The 26,087-nt window shown below is 38.7% G+C and overlaps 1 protein-coding gene across 1 annotated transcript in view; it reads right to left on the bottom strand.

Annotated features, from left to right (window-relative positions):
* Window positions 1-25,698, bottom strand: part of Vmn2r90 (vomeronasal 2, receptor 90) — a 30,227-nt gene extending 4,529 nt beyond the window's left edge. Inside the window, exons 1-5 of the mRNA NM_001104539.1 lie at window positions 25,490-25,698; window positions 17,306-17,597; window positions 16,152-16,958; window positions 2,641-2,868; window positions 1,486-1,609 (exon numbers count right to left, since the gene is read on the bottom strand). Of these exons, the coding sequence (NP_001098009.1) occupies window positions 1,486-1,609; window positions 2,641-2,868; window positions 16,152-16,958; window positions 17,306-17,597; window positions 25,490-25,698 (1,660 nt within the window). The remainder of the gene's footprint in view (window positions 1-1,485; window positions 1,610-2,640; window positions 2,869-16,151; window positions 16,959-17,305; window positions 17,598-25,489) is intronic.
* Window positions 25,699-26,087: the final 389 nt, after the last annotated feature.

The raw sequence follows: 26,087 nt of genomic DNA, 5'->3' as shown, positions 1-26,087 counted from the left end.
CTGGTAAGTGGATATTAGTCCAGAATATTAGAATACCAATGATAGTATTTGCAAAATATATGAAACTCAAGAAGAAGGAAGACCCACTTGTGGTTACATCATTCCTCTTTTAGAATAGGGAACAAAATACCCATGGGAGGAGTTACAGAGACAAAGTATTGAGGTGAGATGGAAGGATAGACCATCCAGAGACTCCCCCACCTGGGGATCCATTCCATAATCAGCCACCAAACCCAGACACTATTGTATATGCCTTTGCTGACAGGTCCCTGATATCACTTTTTCTTGTGAGACTATGCCAGTGCCTGGCAAATACAGAAGTGGATGCCCACAGTCATCTATTGGATAGAACACAGAGCCCCCAATGGAGGAGCTAGAGAAAGTACCCAAGAAGCTGAAGGGGTCTATAACCCTATAGGAGGAACAACATAATGAACTATTCAGTACCTCCAGAACTCATGTCTCTAGCTGCATATGCAGCAGAAGATGGTCCAGTCAGCCATCAATGGGAAGAGAGTCACCTTGATCTTATACATTTTATATGCCCCAGTACAGGGGACTGCCAGGGCCAAGAAGAGGGAGGGGGTGTTGGAGAGCAGGGCAGTGGGAGAGTATAGGGAACTTTCAGGCTAGCAATTTAAATGTAAATGAAGAAAATATCTAATAAAAATTGTTACAAAGGTGAAAAAAAGTGAGTCTCTTATTCTTTTGCAAACATTTAAGGATTTTACTTTTCTGATGTCTATCTTCCTCAAACTTCAATGTAATGGGTTTTCTTTCACTTTATTATATTTTATTTGGTTACATCTCATTTATATTTCTTAGAAGCCTGTTCTTCTAATGAGAGACTATTAAGGAGTGGTTTGAGATGAGAGATGATGTAGAGGAGGAACTAGAAGAAGTGGATGGAGAGGAAATGTATTCATATTATATTTTGTGTAAAGAATCTATGTTTAATAATAGGGAGGCAAAGATTAAAATGTTTTTTTAAGTAAAACAAAAGAAATTTGTCAGGATAGAGATAAAACATATATACTAGGGAAATTAAACTGAACTCTCAAGTCACCTGCTATGTAACAATAACAATAATAAGAAAAATACTTGTACTTGGAGTACTCATAAAGAGAATGTGAAATATCCAAGCTTTAAATGAATCCTACATATGACTGAGCATAGTTTAAAAACATATAGAAATGGTGCTAAATACACTGTGTTCATGGTGAAATTGAAATGGACTGCTAACTTTTGGCAAGGTTAGGCACTTTAGGGAACAAGATCTGAAATTTCACAGCAATGTAAATCAAAGATAATTTCAATGTGTAGTGTGTATTCTTTCAAAAGGAAATAAAAGGAAATGCAATGTTCCCATTTTAATCAAGGGGGAAAAAACTGTTTCTCCTAAGTCTCTCTAGTCAATTTCTATTGGATTATGTATTGCAGATTACAGTGAACAAGTGAGAATATTCTCTGCAAACCTTTATTTACCTGTCTCATTGGAAATCTCATTGTCTGCACAAGGAGTGCAATAAAAACAGCAGGTAGGCTCTCCTTCCTGGACAGATTTCCTGAATCCAGGTCTACAGCTCTCACTGCACACAGACTGAGGAATCTGAGAGAAATGACAGCTATTAGCAAATGCTTGAACATTTATGAGAAATCCAAATAATAGAGTATTTCTGAGTATCATCAAACAGTTAATTTGCAAATGCTTACACTTACAATAAGGATATGGTTTTGGGTATTACTAGTTTTGTTAGATTTTGGGCTACTCAGCTCAAATGTTTAAATCTTTGTCCAATACATGGAGTTGTTGTTAAGAGTAGGTCATTAAAGTAGTGTTCTACGATGTCATGTTGATACTTCAGATTCAACTTACAGATTCTCTATTACCAGATATTATAGGAAGACCTTTTATCTGATGTGGTAATGCATGTAAATTGAGAACTTTAAAGGGCTTGGATTCATCACAGAAACAATCTTTGGGCATTTTCTGTGAGATTTATAGACACATTTACCTGAATTAGAAAGAGCCACCACCAAATGGGTGTCAGTATTTCACTGGCTACTCCCATAAAGAGAAAGAAAAGGAGATACAAGTGGAGCAATCATATTTTTCATCTCTGATTTTGGTCCTGAATGTGATGTCATCACTTCCTCTGTCTCCTAAAACATTCTATTCTCAGTATGTTATACTGCATGCTCACATTGTCAGCCAAAACAACATATCATTCTGATACTTTGTCAACATGTTATCTGAAGTAGCAAAGAAAGTACAACAAACACACACTAGTCTACCTTTTTTAAAAATTAATGAAACAAAGGTCACTTTAAATCTCATTGAAATACCTTAGGCTTGGGTGGAAAAATAAACCTCCTATCAGTGTTTTGAGGTATTGATGTAATTTAGCAGACATTTCATTCATGAGAAATATGTGGATATTATTAAAATTTTAAAATAATATTTTCCATTCAGCAGAGTCAGGGAATGATTAAGTATTCTACTTTTGCTGTTTATATGTGATGGTCCTAGTAGATAGTTGAATGGTGATTGGTACCAAATAACTATCCATGTATGATTAAATCCTGAGAATTATTATATTTTTAATGAAAGTCAAAGCCACGAGATAAAATGCAACTCACATTTGTAAACATTAGAGGCCATTGTATCCTCTTTTCTGCTAACATCAACTGTTGACCATGGGGAGCATTTGGAGAAAAGTTTCCTACTTTCACCTTTAACGCAAGACCTTTTGGAAAATTCCAAAAATTTAGAATGTCATATTCTGAATCTAATTTTCTTTTCCCATCCAAATCTGTGTGACCTCTCATACGATGCTTCAGTAGGGTGTTCTTTAGGAAAGGGAGGACCTAAAAGAGATGCAGGAAGATATTCTGAAGTACATCTGAGAAACAAAAGCATTTTTCCTTTTTTTAACACATTTTTTATTAAATATTTTCTTTATATACATTTCAAATGCTATCCCAAAAGTTCCCTATACCCTCCCCCCACCCTGCTCCTCTATCCACCCACTCCTGCTTCTTGGCCCTGGCATTCCCCTGTACTGGGGCATATAATGTTTTTAATACCGAGGGGCCTCTCAATACCTCACCTGGGCATATACCCAAAAGAAGTTTCAACTGGTAATAAGAACACATGCTCCACTATGTTCATAGCAGCCTTATTTATAATAGTCAGAAACTGGAAAGAACCCAGATGTCCCTCAACAGAGGAATGGATACAGAAAATATGGTACAGTTACACAATGGAGTACTACTCAGCTATTAAAAACAATGGATTTATGAAATTCTTGGACAAATGGATGGGTCTGGAGGATATCATCCTTAGTAAGGTAACCCAACCACAAAAGAAGTCGTTAGATATGCACTCACTGATAAGCATTTTCTTTAAAAAGTAAGACAAACAATAGCAGTGCTTTTTAACTCTCACAATAAAAGGAAGTATCAATAGAGCTAAATAAATAAATGATACAAGGATTCAAATGCATTAGAATTTTAGAATTTTATTCTGGTCAAGAGAAATCATGAGATAACATTCTTCTTGCCCAGAACTTTGCCTGGGGCAAAGCCAGCTCTCCAGAACTCCTCCCATACCTAGAGACAGCTTGATTTCCATGAGGTCCATTACAACCAGGTTCAGGGGTGAACCCACCTCAATCTCAATACTTGGCATAACTAGGACTCCCCAACAGAGCCCAGTGGATGTAGGACCTATCCACCCTACAAGAGACACATCAACCATCCAGTCCACAACTGGGTTCAGGAGCAGATCAGGTGCCCTAGCACCCTCTGCCCATGCCCACATGCAGACACTGCTTGATTCCTAGGAGGTCCTTAATAACCAGAATCACAGGTGAGCCTCACCCCAATACATTGCTTAATTGGGAACCCCTCAAGACAACAGACATAGGGCCTAGCCACCCTGCTGGAGAAACCTCATACTTCTGGCCTGAAATTCTAGAACCCATTTCAAACCCATAGAGAGCTTGAATCCTAGCAGGCCCATCATAACAAGGCTCCCAGTAGGGACTACCTGCAGTCAGAGACAGCAAGGCCTGTTAATAATAGAGATAACCAGAGGGTAGACAGCAAGTGTGAGAATATAAGCAAAAGAATACAATTCCACTTAAACATCGTTAAAATCTGGTTCTCCCACCAAAGCAAACCCCAGATAACCTAGCATACATGAAAATCAAATCTCATGAAAATGATAAAAGACTTTAAAGAGTACATAAATAACTCCTTTAAAGAAATACAGGAGAGCACAGGTACACAGGTACACAGGTTTAAAAAAAAACTTAAAGAGGAAACACATGAAACCCTTAAAGAAATAAAAGAAAACATAATTAAACAGGTGAAAGAGTTTTTTTTTTTTAAAAAAATCAAGGATCTAAAATTGGAAATAGAAACAATAAAAAAATTACAAATGGGGAGGGGGAAACCCTGGAGATGTAAAACCTAGGAAAGAGATAAGGAGTTACTGATACAAGCATCACCAACAGAATATAAGAGATAGAGAAAAACGAGGGCATAGAAGATACTATAGAAACTATTAACACGGCAGTCAAAGAAAACACAAAATGCAAAAAGTTCCTAACCCAAACATCTAGGAAATCCAGGACACAGTGAGAAGACTACACCTAAGGATAGTAGGAATAAAAGAGAGCAAAGATTCCCAACATAAAGGCCAGGGAACATCTTCAACAAAATTACAGGAGAAAACTTTACTAACTTAAAAAAAAGAGACGCCCATAAACATACAAGAAACCTAAAATACCCCAAATATATTGGACCAAAAAAGAAATTCTTCCTGTCCCATAATAATCAAAACACCAAATGCACTAAAACAAAGAAAAAATATTGACAGCAGCAATGGAAAAAGGTCAAGTAACATATAAAGGCAGATCTATCAGAATTACACCAGACTTCTCACCAGAGACTATAAAAGCCAGAAGATCTTAGACAGATGTCATACAGACCCCTAGAGGTCTCAAATGCCAGCCCAAGCTGGCTCTCAATGCCCAACAAAACTCTCAATTGATATAGATAAAGAAAGCAAAGTATTCCAAGACAAACCCAAATTTAAACAATAACTTTCTACTAATCCAATCCTACAGAGGATAATAGAAGGAAAAGTCTAACACAAGGAGGGAAACTATACCCTAGAGAAAGCAAGAAAGTAATCTTTCAACAAACCCAAAAGAAGTTAGCCTCACAAACATAAAAATAACATTTAAAAAAAAACCCAGGAAGCAACAATTACTATTTCTTAATATATCTTAACATCAATGGACTCAATCCCCCCCCCCAAAAAAGACATAGACTAAAAGACTGGATATATAAACAGCACCCAGCATTTTGTTGCATAAAGGAAACACACCTCAGTGAAACAGACAGATGCTACCTTAGAGTAAAGGGCTGGAAAACAATTTTCCAAGCAAATGGTCCCAAGAAACAATCTGGAATAGCCACTCTAATATCGAGTAAAACCAAAACTCAACCAAAGGTTATCAAAAAAGATGAGGAAGGACATTTCATACTCATCAAAGAAAAAATCTACCAAGATGACCTCTCCAAGTCTGAACATCTATGGCACAAATGCTAGGGCAACCATCATAAAAGAAACTTTGAACCACACACAATAATAGTGGAAGTCTTCAACATGCCCCTCTCACCAATGGACAGATCATGCAAACACAAACCAAACAGAGAAACAAAGAGGGTACCATGAGGTCCTAAGAAGGTATATTCTTTAGTTTTAAGATGAAATGTTCTATAGATGTCCATTAAATCCTTTTGGTTCATAATTTCTGTTATTTTCACTATATCTCTGTGACTTCAACCAACCAGAGCTCTCAGGGTCTAAAACAACAACCAAGGAGTACACATGGAGGGACCCATGTTCCATATATGTAGCACAGAATGACCTTGTCAACATCAATGGGAGAAGAGGCCATGGGTCTCGTGAAGGTTTGATGACCCAGTGTAGGGGAATGTGAGGGTGTGGAGGAGGGAATGGGTAGGTGGGTGGGGACAGACCTTCATATAAGCAGGTAGAGGGGGGATGGTATAAGGGGTCCCTGAGGGTGAATTAGTATTTACATATACATTTGAAATGTAAATAAAATACCCAATAAAAAGTATTACTACTACAAATCCCTTCTGGTCAGCACCAGCACCGGGTCACCTTGGGCGCAGAATTGGTGGAGACCCCCACAGTCCACAGAGGACTCTCCACACAATCTTAGGATCCCCAGTGAATGGAACACAACATCAGTTCCAATCCAAGTGTGACAGGCCTGTGACCGCAGGAACAAAGACACCAGAGCCCTTCCTGACCAGAGGCCCAGGTTCCTTTTGATCAGTTCTGGTTTACCTTGATTTCGAAGACTGGACAGCTCCACGGTCCTCAAAGGAGACATCACTTCCAGGCAGTGCAACATGCCTAGGATCTTAGGAAAACAGGATCCCAGGATAACAAGAGTTGGGTCACACCAGTATTTTAGGGTCTCAGAGGAGTTTGACTGCCAAGAACTCTGACACACCCAGAATCTCAGGTTCACAGGATCCCACAATCAAAGGATCACAGAGAAAGCTGGACTCTGAGAAGTCCTGAATCAACTGGGATTATAGGAAAAAACAGGCTCCAATCAGATATATTGAGGACAGCAAGCACTTGGGATAATCAGATGGCAGGAGGCAAGCATATGAACAGAAGCAACAGAAACCAAGGTTACTTGGCATCATCAGAAACAAACTCTCCCACCATAGCAAATCCTGGATATACCATTATATCAGAAAAGCAAGACATGGATCTAATGTCATTTCTCATGATGATGATAGAGGACATTAAGAAGGAAATACAGGAAAACACAGGTAAACAGCTAGAAGCCCTTAAAGAGAAAACACAAAAATCCCTTAGAGAGTTACAGGAAAACACTACCAAACAGGTGATGGAATTGAACAAAACCATCCAGGATCTAAAAATGGATGTAGAGCTCAAACTGCCAGAGCAGGAGAGGGAGTCACATTGTGTCCCAAGTCCCTCAGAGACCAGTCTACATAGGTCAGCTCGCGTACTACAAAGTGTGAGTGAGCTGACTGCAGAAGCAACACAGCTTCTGGGATGGACAAAAAGGCCACCAAGAGACTGGGAAAGGATTTTTACCAATCCTAAATCTGAGAGGGGACTAATATTCAATATATACAAAGAGCTCAAGAAGCTGAACTCCATTCATTCAAATAAGCCCATTAAAAAATGGGGTACAGAGCTAAATAAGGAATTCTCAACTGAGGAATACCAAATGTCTTTGAAGCACCTGAAAAAATGTTCAACATCCTTAATCATCAGGGAAATGCAAATCAAAACAAACCTGAGATTCCACCTCACACCAGTCAGAATGGCTAAGATCAAAAATTCATGCAACAGCAGATGCTGGCAAGGATGTGGAGAAAGAGGAACACTCCTCCATTGCTGGTGGGATTGCAAGCTGGTGCAACCACTCTGGAAATCAGTCTGGCAGTTCCTCAGAAAATTGGACATAATACTACCGGAAGATCCAGCAATACCTCTCCTAGGCATATACCCAGAAGCTATTCCAACTGGTAATAAGAACACATGCTCCACTATTTTCATAGCAGCCTTTGTTTATAATAGCCAGAAGCTGAAAAGAACCCAGATGTCCCTCAACAGAGGAATGGATACAGAAAATATGGTACAGTTACAAAATAGAGTACTACTCAACTATTAAAAACAATGAATTTATGAAATACTTGGGCAAATGGATGTATCTGGAGGATATCATCCTTAGTGAGGTAACCCAATCACAAAAGGAGTCATTAGATATGCACTCACTGATAAGTGGATATTAGCCCAGAAACTTAGAATACCCAAGATACAATTTGCAAAACACAAGAAAATCAAGAAGAGGGAACACCAACATGTGGATACTTTATCCCTCTTTAGAATAGGGAACAAAATACCCATATAAGGAGTTACAGAAACAAATTTTGGAGCTAAGACGAAATGAAGGACTATCCTGAGAATACCCCACCTGGAGATCCATTCCATAATCACCCACCAAACCCAGACACTATTGCATATGCCAGAAAGATTTTGCTGAAGGGACCCTGCTATAGCTGTCTCCTATGAGGCTATCCAGAGCCTGGAAAATACAGAAGTGGATGCTCACAGTCATCTATAGGATGGAACACAGGGCCCCCCATGGAGAAGCTAGAGAAAGCATCTAAGGAGCTGAAGGGATCTGCAAGCCTATAGGTGGGACAACAATATGAACTAACCAGTACTCCCAGAGCTAGTGTCTCTAGCTGTATATGTAGCAGAAGATGGCCTAGCCAGCCATCACTGGGAAGAGAGGCCCCTTGGTATTGCAAACTTTATATGCCCCAGTACAAGGGAACAACAGGGTTAAGAAGTGGGAGTGGGTGGGTAGGGGAGCAGGGCGGGGGCAGTGTATAGGGAACTTTCGGGATAGCATTTGAAATGTATATAAAGAAAATATCTATTTTTTTAAAAAGGTAGGAAGTTTTAATATATGCCATGTGGGTAAAAATTGAGGATGCAATATTCAGTGAAATACTATATGATTTCACCTCAGTGCAGAATCTATGGAGCAGCATTTCTCAACCAGTGGGTCCTATGTGTCTCACATATCAGATACCTGCATAGCAGACATTTATATTATGATTCTTAACAGTAGCAACGCTGCTATAGTAGCAATGAAATAATTTGTGGTTGGGAGTGACCACAACATATGGAACTGTATTAAAAGGTCGCAGTGTGGATATAAAATTGACTCAAACAAGTCAATGGCCTTTCTCTACACAAAGGATAAACAGGCTGAGAAAGAAATTAGGGAAACAACATCCTTCACAATAGTCACAGATAATATAAAATACCTTGGTGTGACTCTAACTAAGGAAGTGAAAGATCTGTATGATAAGAACTTCAAGTCTCTGAAGGAAGAAATTAAAGAAGATCTCAGAAGATGGAAAGATCTCCCATGCTCATGGATTGGCCGGATCAACATTGTAAAAATGGCTATCTTGCCAAAAGCAATCTACAGATTCAATGCAATCCCCATCAAAATTCCAACTCAATTCTTCAACGAATTAGAAAGAGCAATCTGCAAATTCATCTGGAATAACAAAAAACCTAGGATAGCAAAAACTCTTCTCAAGGATAAAAGACCCTCTGGTGGAATCACCATGGCTGACTTAAAGCTTTACTACAGAGCAATTGTGATAAAAAACTGCATGGCACTGGTACAGTGACAGAAAGGTAGATCAATGGAATAGAATTGAAGACCCAGAAATGAATCCACTCACCTATGGTCACTTGATCTTGGACAAGGGAGCTAAAACCATCCAGTGGAAAAAAGACAACATTTTCAACAAATGTTGCTGGCACAATTGGCGGTTATCTTGTAGAAGAATGTGAATTGATACATTCTTATCTCTTTGTACAAAGCCCAATTCTAAGTGGATCAAGGAACTGCACATAAAACTATAGACACCAAAACTTATAGAAGAGAAAGTGGAGAAAAGCCTCCATGATATGGGCACAGGGGAATAATTCCTGAACCGAACACCAATGGCTTGTGCTGTAAGATTGAGAATCGACAAATGAGACCTCATAAAATGACAAAGCTTCTGTAAGGCAAAAGACACTTTTAATAAGACCAAAGGCCACTAAGAAATTGGGAAAGGATTTTTACCAATCCCAAATCAGATAGGGGACTAATATCCAATATATACAAAGAACTCAAGAAACTGGACTCTAGAAAATTAAATAACCTCATTAAAGAATGGGGCACAGACCAAGGGGCCTCTCTTTCCACTGATGTAAATAAAGAAAATATCTAATAAAAAGAAAGAAAAAAAAAAAGAAAAGAAAAAAGAGAGAGAATGGGGCACAGAGCTAAACAAAGAATTCTCAACTGAGGAATATCGATTAGCTGTGAAGCACCTGAAAAAATGTTCAACATCCTTAATCAGGGAAATGCAAATGAAAACAAACCTGAGATTCCACCTCACACCAGTCAGAATGGCTAAGATCAAAAATTCAGGTGACAGCACATGCTGCCGAGGATGTGGACAAAAAGGATCACTTCTCCATTTTTGTTGGTATCGTAGGCTGGTACAACCACTCTGGAAATCAGTTTCACTTTTTTCTCAGAAAATTGGACATAGTACTAGCAGAAGATCCAGCAATACCTCTCCTGAGAATGTACCCAAAAGATGTTTCAACTTTTCATAAGGACACATGCTCCACTATGTTCATAGCAGCCTTATTTATTGTAACCAAACGTTGGAAAGAATCCAGATGTCCCTCAACAGTGAATGGATACAGAAAATATGGTACATTTACACAATATAGTACTGTTCAGCTATTAAAAACAATGAATTTATGAGATTCTTAGGCAAATGGATGTATCTGGAGGATATCATCCTGAGTCAGGTAATCCAATCACAAAAGATCACACATGGTATGCACTCACTGATAAGTGGATATTAGACCAGAAACTTAGAATACCCAAGATACAATTTGAAAAACACACGAAACTCAAAAAGAAGGAAAGCCAACATGTGGATACTTCATTCCTTCTTAGAATGGGGAATGAAATATCTATGGAAGGAGTTACAGAGACATAGTTCAGAGAAGATCTTGAAGGGACAACCATCCAGAGACTGTCCCATTGGGGATCCATCCCATAAACAACCACCAAACCCAGACCCTAGGCAGATGCCAACAAGAGCCTGCTGCCAGGAGCCTGATATAGCTGTCTCCTTTGAGGATCTGTCAGTGCCTGGCAAATACAGAAGTGCATGCTCATAATCACCCACTGAATGGAGCATAAGGTCCCCAATGAAAGAGCCATAGAAAGTACCCAGGGAGCTGAAGGGGTCTGAAGCCCCATAGGAGGAACATCAATATGAACTAACCAGTACCCCAGAGCTCCTTGGTACTATACCACCAATCAAAGAAAACACATGGTGGAACTTGTGTTGTCTTGCTATATATGTAGCAGAGGATGGCCTAGTAGGTCATCAATGGGAGGGAAGGCCTTTGGTCCTGTGAAGGCTGTATGCCCCAGTATAGAGGAATGCCAGGACAAGGAATGGGAGTTTGTGGGTCAGGGAGCAGGGAGATAGGAGAAGGGAGAGGGGATTTTCAGAGGGGAAATTAAAAACTGGAATAGCATTTGAAATGTAAATAAAGAAAATATCTAAAAAAAAAATTAAAAAGTTCAACATCCTTAGTTACCAGAGAAGTGGAAATCAAAATGAACCTTAAATTCCACTCACACCAGTCAGACTGGCTAAGATCCAAAACTCAGATTACAGCACGTGCTGATGAGGATGTAGAGAAAGAGGAACATTTCTCCATGGATGATGGGACTGCAACCACTCTGGAAATCAGTCTGGTAATTACTCAGAAAATAGGACTTAGAACTAACTGGGAACCCAGCTAAAACACTCATGGGCATATGCAAAAGATGTTCTAACATATAACAAGGACACATGCTCCACTATGTTTCATAGCAGCCTTACTTATAATAGCCAGAAGCTGGAAATAGCACAGATGTCCCTCAACAGAGAAATGAATACAAAGAATATAGTACATTTACACAATGAAATACCACTAAGCTTTTTTTAATGACTTTATGAACTTCTTAGGCAAATGGATGGAACTAGAAAATATCATCCTGATATTTCAAAATACAGTTTCAAAAGAGCACACAAAGTATGTACTCACTGAGAAGTGGATATTAGAAAAAAAGCTCAGAATTCCCATAAGTCACAGATCAGATGAAGCTAAAAATGTAGGAAGATCAAAGTATGGATGCTTCAGTAGTACTTAGAAGGGGGAACAAAATCATCTCTGAGAAGTAGAAGGACAGAGGAATCTGGGAGTAATAGAGGAGGGGAAGGGGAAAATGGGGGCAGGATCAGGTTTATGAGGAGATGGGGGAGATGTACAGAGCTTCTGGAAATTGACCAGAAGTGTGTAGCAATGGGGGATGTGGAACTGGAGGTAGCCACCAGAACTTCCCAGATGTCAGGCACTATAGAGCTCCCACAGACTAAACCACCAACCAAAGAATACACATGGAGGGACCCACGGCTCTAGTTGCATATGTAGCAGAGTATGGCCTTTATCTGGCATCAATGGAAGGGGAGCAGATCCCATTGAAGGCTCAATGCCCCAGTGTATGGGAATGATAAGTCAGTGAAGCAGAAGTGGATAGGTTGAGATGGGGGGAAGCACCCTCATATAAGCTGTGGGAAGGGGGGGATTGGATCAAGAGTTTGTGGAAGGAAAAACCAGGAAATGTAAATAAATAAAATAGCCAATAAAAAAATTTTAAATGCCTAAATATCAAGAAAAAAAGCAATACGAGAAATAGGCCAAACAATGTATAAAGTTGGACCTATCAGAATTACACCAGACTTCTCAACAGAGACTCTAAAAGCCAGAAGATATTGGACAGATGTCATACAGACCCTTAATAGAACACAAATGCTAGCCCTGACTTCTATACCCAGCAAAACTGTTAGTTACCATAGATGGAGAAACCCAGATATTCCATGACCAAATTTAAACAATATTTTCAACTAATCAAGAACTACAGAGTTTAATAGAAGGAAAAGTCCAACACAATGAAGGAAACTACACCCAAGGAAAGTCAAGAAATTAATTATTTCAAAACAAACCCAAAAGAAGGGAACCACAAAAACATAATACCATCTCTAACAACAAAAATAACAGGAACCCACAATCATTGGTCTTTAACATCTCTCATCATCAATGAACTCAATTCCTCAATAAAACACATAGACTATGAGGATGGGTACATAAGCAGGACCCAGAATTTTGCTTCATACAGGAAACAAACCTCAGTGACAGAGTCAAACATTATCACACTTTAAAAGCCTAGAAACTTTTTTCCAAGCAAATGGCCCAAAGAAACATGCTGAAGTAGGCATTCAAATAAAATAAAATAGATTTTTAATCAAATGTCATCAAAAAAGTTCATGAAGGACACTCCATATTCATCAAAGAAAAAATCCCCCAAGTTGAAACCTCAATTCTGAACCTAAATGCCCCAAATGCAAGTGTACCCACATTTGTAAAAGAAATGTTACTATAGCTCAAAACACACATTGAACCTCATACAGTTGTAGTTGGAGACTTCAACACCCCACTCTCACCAATGGACAAATCATGGAAACAGGAACTAAGCAGAGACACAGTGAAACTAATAGAAGTTATGTACCAAATGGATTTAAGATATATCTTCAGAACAGTCCACCCTAAAACAAAAAAATATATACCTTTTCAGCAACTCATGGAATCTTTTCAAAAATTGATCATATAGTCAGACACAAATAAGCTTCAACAGATACAAGAAGATTGAAATAATTCCATGCCTTTTATCATCACCATGACCTAAGGCTGGTCTTTAATAACAACAAAAACAACAGAAAATCCACATAATCATGAACACTGAATAACTCTCTACTCAATGATAACTTGATCAGGGAAGAAATAAAGAAAGACATTAAAAGACTTTGTTTAATTTAACCAAAGTGAAGGCACAGCCTACCTAACCTTATGGGACACAATGAAAGCAGTGTTAAAAGGCAAACTCATAGCTATGAGTGCTTTCATAAAGAAATTGGAGAGATCCTATACTAGCTAGCAGCTTAATGGCACATCAGAAACCTGTACAACAAACAGAAGTAAATACATCCAAGAAGAGTATAAGTCAGGAAATAATCAAAATCAGTGGGGATATCAACCAATTAGAAAGAAGGAGAAGTGTACAAAAATTAATCAACAAAACTGGGAGCTGGTTCTTTGAGAAAACCAACAAGATAATAAACTCTTAGCCAAGCTAACTAGAGGGTACAGAGACAGCATCCAAATCAACAAAATCAGAAAGGAAATGGTAGACATAATAAAAGAAACTGAGGAAACTTTAAAAATCATCTGATCCTACTTCAAAAGCCTGTGCTCAACAAAACTGGAAAGTATAGATGAAATGGATGATTTTCTAGGTAGATACCAAGTGTTAAATTTGAATCAGGATCAGATAAAACATCTAAACAGTCCCATAAACCCAAAGGAAATAGAAGCAGAAATTTAAAGTCTCCAAACCAAAAATATCTACATCCAGATGGTTTTAGTACAGAAGTCTATCAGACCATCAATGAAGACCTAATACTAATACTTCTCAAAGCATTCCACAAATTAGAAACAGAAGAAAAACTACCAAATCTATTTTATGAATACTTAAAACCATACAAAGACCCAACAAAGGGAACTTGAGAACAATTTACCTTATGAATATCAATGTAAAAATTCTTAATTAAATTCCCCCAAACTGAATGCAAGGACACATTAAAATGCTCATTCACCATGATCAAGTAGGTTTCATCTCAGCAATGGAGGGATGGTTCAATACTTAGAAATTCATCAATGTAATCCACTATATTGTGGGACAATGGATTATGCACAGACAGCTTAGTCTCCAGTCAAGTTGAGGCCTTGAACCGCCCAGAGGCGGTAATTTTCATCTACATGGGACTGAAGGTGGTTCTTCACCCCGGCTCCTGTCGACATTACCACCCCCACAGCCCCTGACAGGAGAGGCTCGTGGCTGTCAGTCATAAACACAATGTCCCAAGCTTCTGGCCTTCTGGCTAGACTCCTCCACACAGTTACCTAGCAACAGCACAGTAACAAGCCCACTTTAAAAGGGGCTGTTTGGCCCTTCCTCATTCTCTTTTCTTTCTCTCTAAGCTCTCTCTCTCTCTCTCTAAACGTTTACCTCTCTTTCTCTAAGCCTTCACCTTTCCTACTCTCTAACTCTCTTTCTCTCTTCCCCTTTCTCTCCTCTTGTCCAGGGCCGGTCTCTCCCTTTTTACCTTCTCTCTTTCCCCCTGCCTTTCTATAATAAAGCTCTAAAGCTATAGACTGTCTGTTCATCAAGGCGCGCCATGCTTGGATGATGGGATAGGCTTTCTTCTAATGAGCTGCTTCTAACCTTCCATCAGAAGGCCTTCCTGTGCTCTAGCCATATAACGAACTAAAGACTCTTGCCTGCATGGGAACCTACCCAGCGCCCTCCTCCTCTTCCTCCTGCCCTCTCTTCCCATATCTCCGGGGTCTAGTGTCTCCCTGGGGCCCCTATGTTCTCAGCTCCTCTGCCGTATCCAGCGTGGGATGCCAGAGACTGAGAACCTGGTACCAAGAACTGCCCCTTGTCCATCCCCCGCCGTGTGGGGTCAATGGCTTCACACAGCCAGATGCCCTGGGGCTGCATGAAAAGTGTCCAGCAGTCCTCCTGCGTCTGCCTGCCCAGAGCACTGGAACTCTGGCAGAAGGTGGGCTCTCTTCCTCTTCCCTCGTTCCCTAACACCCACAGGCCTGAACTATATAAACAAACTCTAAGGGGGAAAAAAAAAAACATGATCATCTCATAAAATGCTGAAAAAGTCTTTGACAAAATACAACATGCCTTCATGGAAAGATCAGGATTTCAGGGAATATAGCTAAGGAACATACAGCAAACTAACAACCAACATCAAATTAAATAGAGAGAAACTTGAAGCAACCCCACTAAAATGAAGGACAAGACAAAGCTCTCTACTCTCTAGAGAACCTGGGTGGAAAAGGGGAGCATGAGGGGGAGGGAAAATGTCGGGGGGCAGGACCAGGTATGGAAAGAGACAAGAGAGAAGTTCAAAGGGCCAAGAGAATGAATAGAAATCAGTAGGAGTGGGGGCTGTGGAACTGGGGAAACCACCAGAAAGTCTCAGGTGTCAGGGATTCGAAAAGCTACCAGGATCCAGCGCAGATGACATCTGCCTGCCTCTGCCTCCCAAGTGCTGGGAATACAGGTATGAACCACCAATTCCTGGCAGGAACTCCATTTATAATACACTTACTTAGGATTTTGCATTGACCTCAAGACAGGGAAATAAGTATTTAGACCACTAAGTATTGATAACGTTCTCAAATTTAGGATGCACAATTTGAGTGGCTTGGGAAATAATAAAAATGTCTCATTGTAGACATAACTACACTCATTAAAGGACATTACCTCCCAAGGGAAGGCTACCATTTTTTCTCCATTAGCATATCTTTGTATCTGTATTTGCTGAAGATTCATCTCATGGAGACTGTAGGCAACAGCATACACAGCGTTATATATATTGTAGCTCTCTTCACTCATGACTGGGTCAAAAAGGTATCTTGGCAGTAACTCCAAAGAAGCATTGGGTTGGCAGTTTTCCAAAAGTTGGCAATCAAACTCAGAAAATGAGCACTTGAAGAATAAATACCAAAACTTAGGAAGATAATTGTCTTCTGGGTATTTGTAGGGGTTAACTGTTCTAATAAAATTTGTAAATTCAGCCATCTCTTCATGGTGGTGTGAAAAAATGAAACTTCCATGTAATGACTCTAACATGAAATAATCAGAATGGGTGTCAACATCCCATTGAGAGTTTAAGACCCAGACTTTCCAAGTCACTAACAACTGTGCAATATGTCGCATTAAACCTTGTAGAGAAACAATGTCACCACAAACAACTGTCACATTTGCTGATGATTCCTTAGTCTGGACCAGACTTTTCCATAATGCATTTGAAAATGAATTCCAGATGCCAGGGATCATTTGCACAGAGGCTATGCAAATGTTATTTCTCTCCATAACTTGTCTCAAGTCAGACAAAATCTGTGTCCCTTTGTGGTCATCTGGGATAATCAGACCAACCCAGGACCAACTGAAATGAAGCATCAAAGAGACTATGGCAAGAGAAAGAAATGTGTCCTTGGGGGCCATCTGATAGACATAATTAAGCTGTTCTTGGTTATTTAAAATAGAATCAAAAGGCCCAAAAGTGAGCTGCAGAAAACAAAATTGGATACAAGGGCAAGAATATTGGCATCAAACACAATCTCAGTTTTGAATCAAAGGATGGAAAGGGAAAAGATGAAAATGGGTTTACCACATTTTAAAGACAACCCCATTACAGAGTTTTCCTCCCAAATTATGGACAGGTCTCCAGTTTAAATAACCTAGATGGTCTCATCCTCCTATCTTTCATTCATACTTTAAGTTCTAAAATTACAAGCACCTTCATAGTTTCCTTTGATAGCAGATTAACTCAAAGTGCCCTATTTTACAGTATCTAACACCTCTGACATCAACAAAGTATAATTCAGACTTAGTGCTTACACACCACTCCTTACCTGAGGTATTTTGTAGAGTTGTAGCAGTGTCCCAATGTGAGCAGATGTTGACCATGATGTTCCTGTGAGGGCAGCAGGGGGGTTACTCTTATTTTCACAGCTATAATTAGGTATAGCATATGGTAACATTGTGAGCCAAGTCAGAGGACCTTCAAGAATAGATTTTTCAGTAAATCGAACATTATAGAAATCAAAGCCCAAAGTTATATTGGGTAGAAGATGAGGGTTTTTGTTGATCTCCTCAATGGCAAATAACAGGGCCAGAAGAAACTGGTAGTTTTTGAATTTATACCTGCACAGATTTCATAAAATTATGCAGGGAGAAGACATAGACCATACAACCTTCATATCTTGTTTTATCACTTTTTCATGACTTACATGCCAATGTTCCTATAAAATTATTATTTTAATCTCTTCTTATTATTGACTGAAATTAGATTTGGCAATTTAAGTAGATAGGATTAAGTAATATCTACAGTGTTAACACTCAATCATTATGATTTGGGGGAATCTAATTTATTATGCTGCTTTATTTATCATTTATGTGTGGTAAAATTTAAAAAGGAATGTCAATGAGTAAGGAATTAGGTTCTGAGAAAACATCATGTATCTTGGTATCTTGGTATCTGTCTGCCTCTATCTGAAAGGTAACTTTTATTTCTTTGATGTAATTATCTTTGAGGCTTTCTGCTGAGTAAGCTCATCTTTTCTGGTTCTTTCTGAACAGTGGTTGCCTAGTTCAACTTACCTGTTTGGGCTCAAAAGTCTTCTTCTAGCTGAGTGATTCTATCTGACTTCTCTCCGCTTCTCACCGAGTTGCTCTACTTGTGCTAAAACTAATTCTCTCAGTCTGTTCTAATCCTCGGGCTTCATCTCATTTTTTTAGCTTGTTCTTTCTTCATCTGTTGTTGATTATTCACTCTACAACCTATCTCTGTTAAACTGTCCCTGTAAAACCTGCCTCTGTCTTCCACAAACTGAACTGCCATGAACTCCACCCCATTGAATTGCCTCTCAATTCACTAACACAACCAAATTAAATGGCTAGAAATCAGAGACTTCCATGCCTCTGTCTCCTGAGTGCAGGAGTTAATTCCACCACTCCTGGATGGATGTAACCTTTTCTTTTTTCTTGAACTGTGCTGCCCACCAGCCTGACCTTGAATTCAGATATCTGCTCGTTTCTGTTTCCTGAGATTGAAGGCTTATACTAAGGGCATGTCTGTATTTTAGCCAGAGCAGTCATATTGCTAGATTAAAATCCAACTAAATCTACAATTATAAAGTATCATCATACCTTCATGCAATCACACAGTTTTCTCTGACAATATCTTATTTAAAGAACAGCACAAAGTTCATTCAAATAATGAATTATTACAGGTGTTAATTCTATGATATTTTGAATATGGTAGCCTGGAATATACTATGTGGGCCTGGAACTCATAGGGATTTTCCTGCCACTGCATCTCAATTGATGGGATTAATTCATGTGAATCTACACCCAAATTTATTTTAACTTTTTGTGTATTTATGAACTGTGTGCTTTATTTATGTCAATGTGAGTCTTTGTGAAGGTACAGGTTCAGGAGTCTCAATAACTATGAGTAAAAGATAGAGAAGATATAGATGGTCAAAACTATACACATTATTTCACACAGTATCTCTTAGTCATTTGTTTAGTTATTGACTGACTGACTGATTTAATTGACTGGTTGTGACAAGAGTCTGATCATGTAGCACTGACTGGCATGGTACACATTATGTAAATCTAATCTGTCCTGGAAATCACTAAGATCCTTTCTGTCTCTGTTTCCAGTTTGAAGAAGAGAGCACCATATCATCTGACCCTCCATTTTCTTCACTGTTTTCAGCACATAAATCTAGCACTCTGTCCACAACACTTTTAGAGTGTCACATATTCTTGTTTGTACCTTCCATATGATCATTAGATTATAAGAGTACATTCATGTGTTTTGGAAGATTTTCACTCATGCCCTTACACTTGTACTCACCTTAAAAGCATTTCGCTTTATAATGCAACTCATTTTTTTCAATTAATTTTAATATTTTATTTTTATTTTTGCTTTCAGAGAAATTTTATTGTTTAATTTTTCAAATTATTCATTTAATTATTTACACTCCAAATGCTGCTACACCTTAAGTCCCAGCCAGATGCTTCAATTTTTTGAAGGATTAGTCGCATCCAGGAAAGTAGCTGCTAGCCATGGCAGCCTTACTTTCTGTTTTACATCTATGGGTCTATGGTGTGTATCATGGACATTCTGAACTTTTTGGCTAATATCCACTTCTCATGGATATTATTTAGAGAATAATATCCACTTCTCATGGAGTACATAACATGCATGTCCTTTTGTGTCTAGGTTATCTCATTCAGGATAATATTTTCTAATTCCATTCATTTGCCTGCCAACTCTCACCAATGAACATATCATTGAGACAGAAACTGAACAGAGAAATATCAAAACTAACAGAGGTTATGATTCAAATGGCAGATATCTATAGAACATTTCACTCAACCACAAAAGAATATACCTTCTTCTCAGCACATGGAACCTTCTTCAAAATTGACCATTTAATTAATCACAAAGCAAACCTCAACAGATATAAGATTGAAATAACCCTTTGCATCTTATCAGATCTTCATGAGTTATTGCTGGACTTCAATAACAACAGAAACATCAGAAATTTCCATACTCATGGAAATTTGTTTGCTTCCCCAATAGATGGCAAATAACAAAGAAAGCAATGAGTGATCATAACATAGAGAGTAGTAGACTATGAAGTGCCTGGTCATAATCAGAGCTTGTGCATAACACCCCTCCCAACAAGGCTGAGAGACCACAGCTAAAGAGAACTTAAAAGAATATAAGGTCCAAAGGCTGAAAATAACCTTGAGGAAACCATATTTCCTGTCCACAAAAGGGTAGTTGCACATTTGAATATAATGATTATAAAAGGATGCACAAGACCATGTGTAGCCAGAGAAGATAAAATAGCAGTATGGAAAAGGAGAAGGGCACAAAATCTCACCCCTATCTGAGATGCTATCAAGATTTGATAGTTATTGGGAGAAAGATAGTCACTTTCTTCACTCTTGTGACTCCAAGGAGGTAAACAACACAGAAGGGATGTCGCCAATTACAATATACTTAGTGAACATAAACTGCAATAAATTAGAAAAAATAAAAGAAGTGCAAATAGTTGGGTAGAGAGGTAAAGGCAGAGAGAGTGGTTATAGGAGGAGGTGTCAGTGTACATGCATATGCTCAAAATATTTTGAATGAAATTTTTAGAAAATTAATAAAATAATTTTAAATGCCAAAATACAACAAAATTTATGGCTAATAAATAGGTCATTTATCAGAATTGTGAAAAATAAGAAAAATAAATACAATTTTGGCCACTGGATAGTATACACTCAAATGCATATATTTTTTTAATTAATTAATTTATTTATTTATAATGGTGAGTATCATTTTGACAACTTTAAGCATATAAACAAAGGTTTCTAAACATATTTTGGGGTGCTATTATTACTACATATTTCATAATAAAGCCGAAGAAAGACTCCAACCTTCCAAACACAAAGCAATGTTGGAGATGGAAACTTTATAATGGAGATTTCATCCATTTTTTAGATTCATGTTTTGACAACACACAGTATGTCATAAAATGTACAATTCCTAAACGATAGTAAAAACTGTATTTCAAATTGAATACAGTTTTATTTGATTCTTCCATATTGTGTTCATACAGTGAGCTTGTATTCTACTTTCCATAGCGTGTGTATGAACATGTTTAATATCTTTCTTTTATAATCAAAACATTTTTAATTTTTTTTAATTTTTACTTCTACATCTCTATCCATCAAAATTCATGCCACACTCCTCTGTCTTTAGAATACAATCAGTTAAAATTTTAAAAGTAAGCAAATCATTATTATTAAGAATACAAACAAACAAACAGAAAAAAAAAAACAGGGAAGACATGTTTCATGGGGCTCAGCATTAATCCCAGCACTCAGGGACCTAACAAAGCCTAATGTAATTGAGAGTTTCATGATATCCAGGGATACACAAGAAAACCCTAACTCAAGAAAAGAAAGGAAGGATGAAAGAATGAAAGAGAAGAGAGAATTAGAGAGAGTAAAACTTTTAGCTGGAAATGGGAGAACATGCCTTTAATGGTGGATAGGATGTGGAAAAAGAGTAACACTCTTCCATTGTTGGTGAGATTGCAAGCTGTTACAACCACTCTAGAAATCAGTTTGGCGATTCCTCCAAAAATTGGACATATTACTACCTGAGGACCCTGCTATACCACTCCTGGGCATATACCCAGAAGATGCTCCAACATGTAATAAGGCCACATGCTTCACTATGTTCATAGCAGCCTTATTTATTTATTTATTTATTTTTTATTTTGCAGATGTATCTTTTAAAAATTTTTTATTAGATATTTTCTTCATTTACATTTTAAATGCTAACCCAAAAGTCCCCTATACCTTACCCCTGCCCTGCTCCCCAACCCACCCACTCCCACTTCCTGGCCTTTGCATTCCCCTGTACTGGGACATATAATCATTGCAAGACCAAGGGCCTCTCCTCCCAGTGATGGCTGAATAAGACATCTTCTGCTACATATGCAGTTAGAGACAAGAACTCAGGGGGTACTGTTTAGTTCATAGTGTTGTTCCTCCTATAGGGTTACAGACCCCTTCAGCTCCTTGGGTACTTTCTCCAGCTCCTCCAGTGGGGGCCTTGTGTTCCATCCAATAGATGACTGTGAGCATCCACCTCTGTATTTGCCAGGCACTGGCATTGCCTCACACGAGACAGCTATATCAGGGTCATGTCAGCAAAATCTTGCTGGCATATGCAATAGTGTATGCATTTGGAGGCTGATTATGGGATGGATCACTGGGTGGGGCAGTCTCTGCGTGGTCGTTCCTACCATCTCAGCTCCAAACTTTGTCTCTGTAACTCATTCCATGGGTATTTTGTTCCCCATTCTAAGAAGGAAAGAAGTATCCACACTTTGGTCTTCCTTCTTCTTGAGTTTCATGTGTTATGCAAATTGTATCTTGGGCATTCTAAGTTTCTGGGCTAATATCCACTTACCATTGAGTGCATATCATGTGAGTTGTTTTGTGATTGGGTTACCTCACTCAGAATGAAATCCTACAGATCCATCCTTTTGCCTAAGAATTTCATAAATTCATTCTTTTTAATAGCTGAGCAGTACTCCATTGTGTAAATGTACCACATTTTCTGTATCCATTCCTCCGTTGACATCTGGAGCAGCTTTATTTATAATAGCCAGAATCTGGAAAGAACCCAGATGTCTCTCAACATAGGAATGAATACAGAAAATGTGGTACATTTACACAATGGAGTACTACTCAGTTATTAAAAACAATGACTTCATGTAATTCTCAGGCAAATGGATGGAACTAGAAAATATCATCCTGAGTGAGATAGCCCAATCACAAAAGAACACACATGATATTTACTCTCTGATAAGTGGATATTAGTCCAGACGTTGGAAATACCGAAGATACAATTCGCAGATCACATGAAGCTCAAGAAGAAGGAAGACCAAAGTGTGGATACTTTGGTACTTTTTAGAAGGGGGATCAAAATACCCATGGAAGGTGATACAGAGACAAAATGTGGAACAAAAACTTAAGGAAAAGCCATGAGGTTACTGTCCCACCTGGGGATTCATCCCATATAGAGTTCCCACACCGAGACACTATTGTGGATGCCAACAAGTGCTTGCTGACTGGTGCCTGATATAGCTGTCTCCTGAGAGGTTCTGCCAATGCTTGACAAAGAGGATGCTCACAGTCATTCATTGGATTGAGCACAGGGTCCTCGAAAGAGGAGCTAGAGAAAGAATTCAAGTTGCTGAAAGGGTTTGCAGCCCTATAGGAGGAACAACAGTATGAACCAACCAGTACCCCCAGAGCTCCCAGGGACTAAACCACCAAACAAAGAGTCTTCATGGAGGGGCCCATGGCCCCAGCTGCATATGTAGCAGAGGATGGCCTTGTGGAACATCAATGAGAGGAGAGGCCCTTGATCCTGTGAAGGCACGATACCCCAGTGTAGGGGAATGCCAGGACAGGGAAGTGGGAGTAGGTGGGTTAGTGAACATGGGGTGGGGAGATGGGATAGGGGCTTTTTAGGAAGAGAAATGAGGAAATGTGATAACATTTTAAATGTAAGTAAAGAAAATATCTCATTTTTAAAAAAGAAAAAAAGATATTTCTTCTTGATGAATTGTTCCTTTGATGATTATGAAGGATCCTTCCCTACCTATTTTTGATAACTTTGGTTGAAACTCTATTTTATTGATTATTAGAATGACTACCCCAGAAAACTGTCAATAGGACAAAATGGCAACTTACCGAGTAGGAAATATCTTCACTAACTCTACATCTGATAGAGGGCTAATATCCAAAATACATAAAGAATCCAAGAAGTTATACTCCAAAAAACCCAATAACCCAATTAAAAATGGGTATAGAGCTAAACTAAAAATTATCAAGAAAGGAATTTCAAGTGTCTAAGAAGTACTTAAAGAAATGTTCAACATCCTTAGTCATCAGGGAAATGTAAGTCAAAGAGACCCTGAGATTACACCTCACACCAATCAGAATGGCTAAAATCAAAAACTGAAGTGACAGTACACTGTCAAGGATGTGGAGAAAGAGGAAGACTTCTCCATTGCTGGTATAAATTAGTACAAGCATTCTAAAAATTAATCTGGCAGTTACTCAGAAAGTTGGAAATACTTTGATATGAAGATCATGCTATACCCTGTGACTATAACCAAAAGATTTCCCACCCTACCAAAATGACAAGTACTCCACTATATTCATAGCAGCCATGTTGATAATGGCATGAAGTTGTAAATAACACAGATATCCCTCAGTGGAAGAATGGATACAGAAAATGTGGTTCATTTACAAAATGGAGTACTATTCAGTTATCAAAAATGAAGACATCATAAATTTTGCAGACAAATGGGTGGAAATAGAAAATATGATACTGAGTGAGGTAACTCAGCCAGATCCAAAAGAACATCCATGGTATGTACTCGCTGATAAGTTAATATTAGACAAAAAGTTCAGAATATCAATGATACAATTCATAGTTGTAGGAAGCTTAATAAGAAGAAACGCCAAAGTTTTGATACCTCAATCCCAGTTAGAAGGGGGAACAAAATAATCATGGGAAGGCAGAAGGAGAGAGCAACCTGGGGGGACAGGGAAGGGGGCAGGATCAGATATGGGGCAGACAGGAAATACAGAGGGCCAGGAGAATTAATAGAAATATGCAGCAATGAGGAGTAGAGGGCAAGGGGAACCTCCAGAAAGTCCCAGAGACCTGGGATGTGAGAAGCTAACAGGACTCAGTTGAGAGAATATTAGCTGATATGCCTACCAGTGGGGAGATGGAACCTGAAGAGAACACCTCCCTTATATAGACATTGTCCCTGTTGAAGCAGGGGGCTACCCACCCATCTTCAAAAAATTTAACCCAGAATTGTTTCCATCTCAAGGAAATGCAGGGACAGAAAAATGGAGCAAAAACTGAAAGAAAGGCCACCCAGTGACTGGTCCAACACAGGATCCATGTCATACCTGCATACCAAACCCAGAAACTATTACTGATGCCATATTGTCCTTGCAGGTAGGTTTCTGGCATGGCTGTCCTCTGAGAAGTTCTATGAGAAATAGACTGAGACAAACGCAGATACATAAAGTCATCCATTGGGTTGACGTTGGGGACTCATATGTTAGAGTTAGGAGAAGAACTAAAGGAGCTGAAGGGGATTGCAACACTGTCAACTTGCCTGGAACCCTCAGAGCTCCCAGAGACTAAGCCCAAAACCAAGGAGCTTACATGGAGTGCTCTGGGAACCAGGGCACACTTGTAGCAGAGGACTTGCCTTGTTTAGCCTCAGCAGGAGAGGGTGTGTTTAATGCTCTGGAAACTTGATGCCCCAGCGAAGAGAGATGCAGCGGGAGTTGAGGGATAGGGTGGGGAAGTACCCTCTCTGAGGCAGGTAGAAGAGGGAACGTGGTGAAGTTTTAATCCATACATACTTTAAGTAAAAAATTATCTGAAGTTAAAAAGTAATAATTGTACTTACTGTAAGTGCACATCCTTGAAATAGTATGGGTCTATTGTATCAGGAATATTATTGCCTGTGTAGTAAATATGAAGAGAAAAAAAAGCACCAATCTTCACATCTCCTTTAACATGAAAATTCTCCTTGATTGTTGTATAGCAGTTATTGTTAGTAATGGCACACACGATATTAAGAAAATACAAGAGCCCAAAAATCAAAATCCAGAACATCTTCTTAATATATGTGTATATCCTGTCATAAGACTAGTGTATACATACCTAAGATATTCATCAGATCTATGTTCAGCTCAAGTATTTATAAAAACCTGTGCTCCTAACTTTTTTAATGAGTGTAATTGTCTCAGTATTTATCTCAAGTTCTAACTGGTCCCACCTTCACTGTCATTGAGACTTCTGAAACTCTGCCCTTAGGCTCTGCACCTGATGCCCTGTGTTCTGCTTTTAAAAAGTTGAAAAATATGTTTTAGGTTGTCTTTTCTAGCCACAGGCATGATGATTTCAGCTGAGAAAACAGGCAGCAAGACCTCAGGGATCAACATCCCAAATGGGATGTTTTGGCCAAGTTTGATTCCAGATACTTTTCCCACGAAAACAACTTC

Source organism: Mus musculus, chromosome 17 (genome assembly GCF_000001635.26).
Source record: "Mus musculus strain C57BL/6J chromosome 17, GRCm38.p6 C57BL/6J".
Classification (NCBI taxonomy): Eukaryota; Metazoa; Chordata; class Mammalia; order Rodentia; family Muridae; genus Mus; species Mus musculus.
Note: the sequence above shows the minus strand (reverse complement) of the source record. Positions and strands in the feature narration are given on the sequence as shown.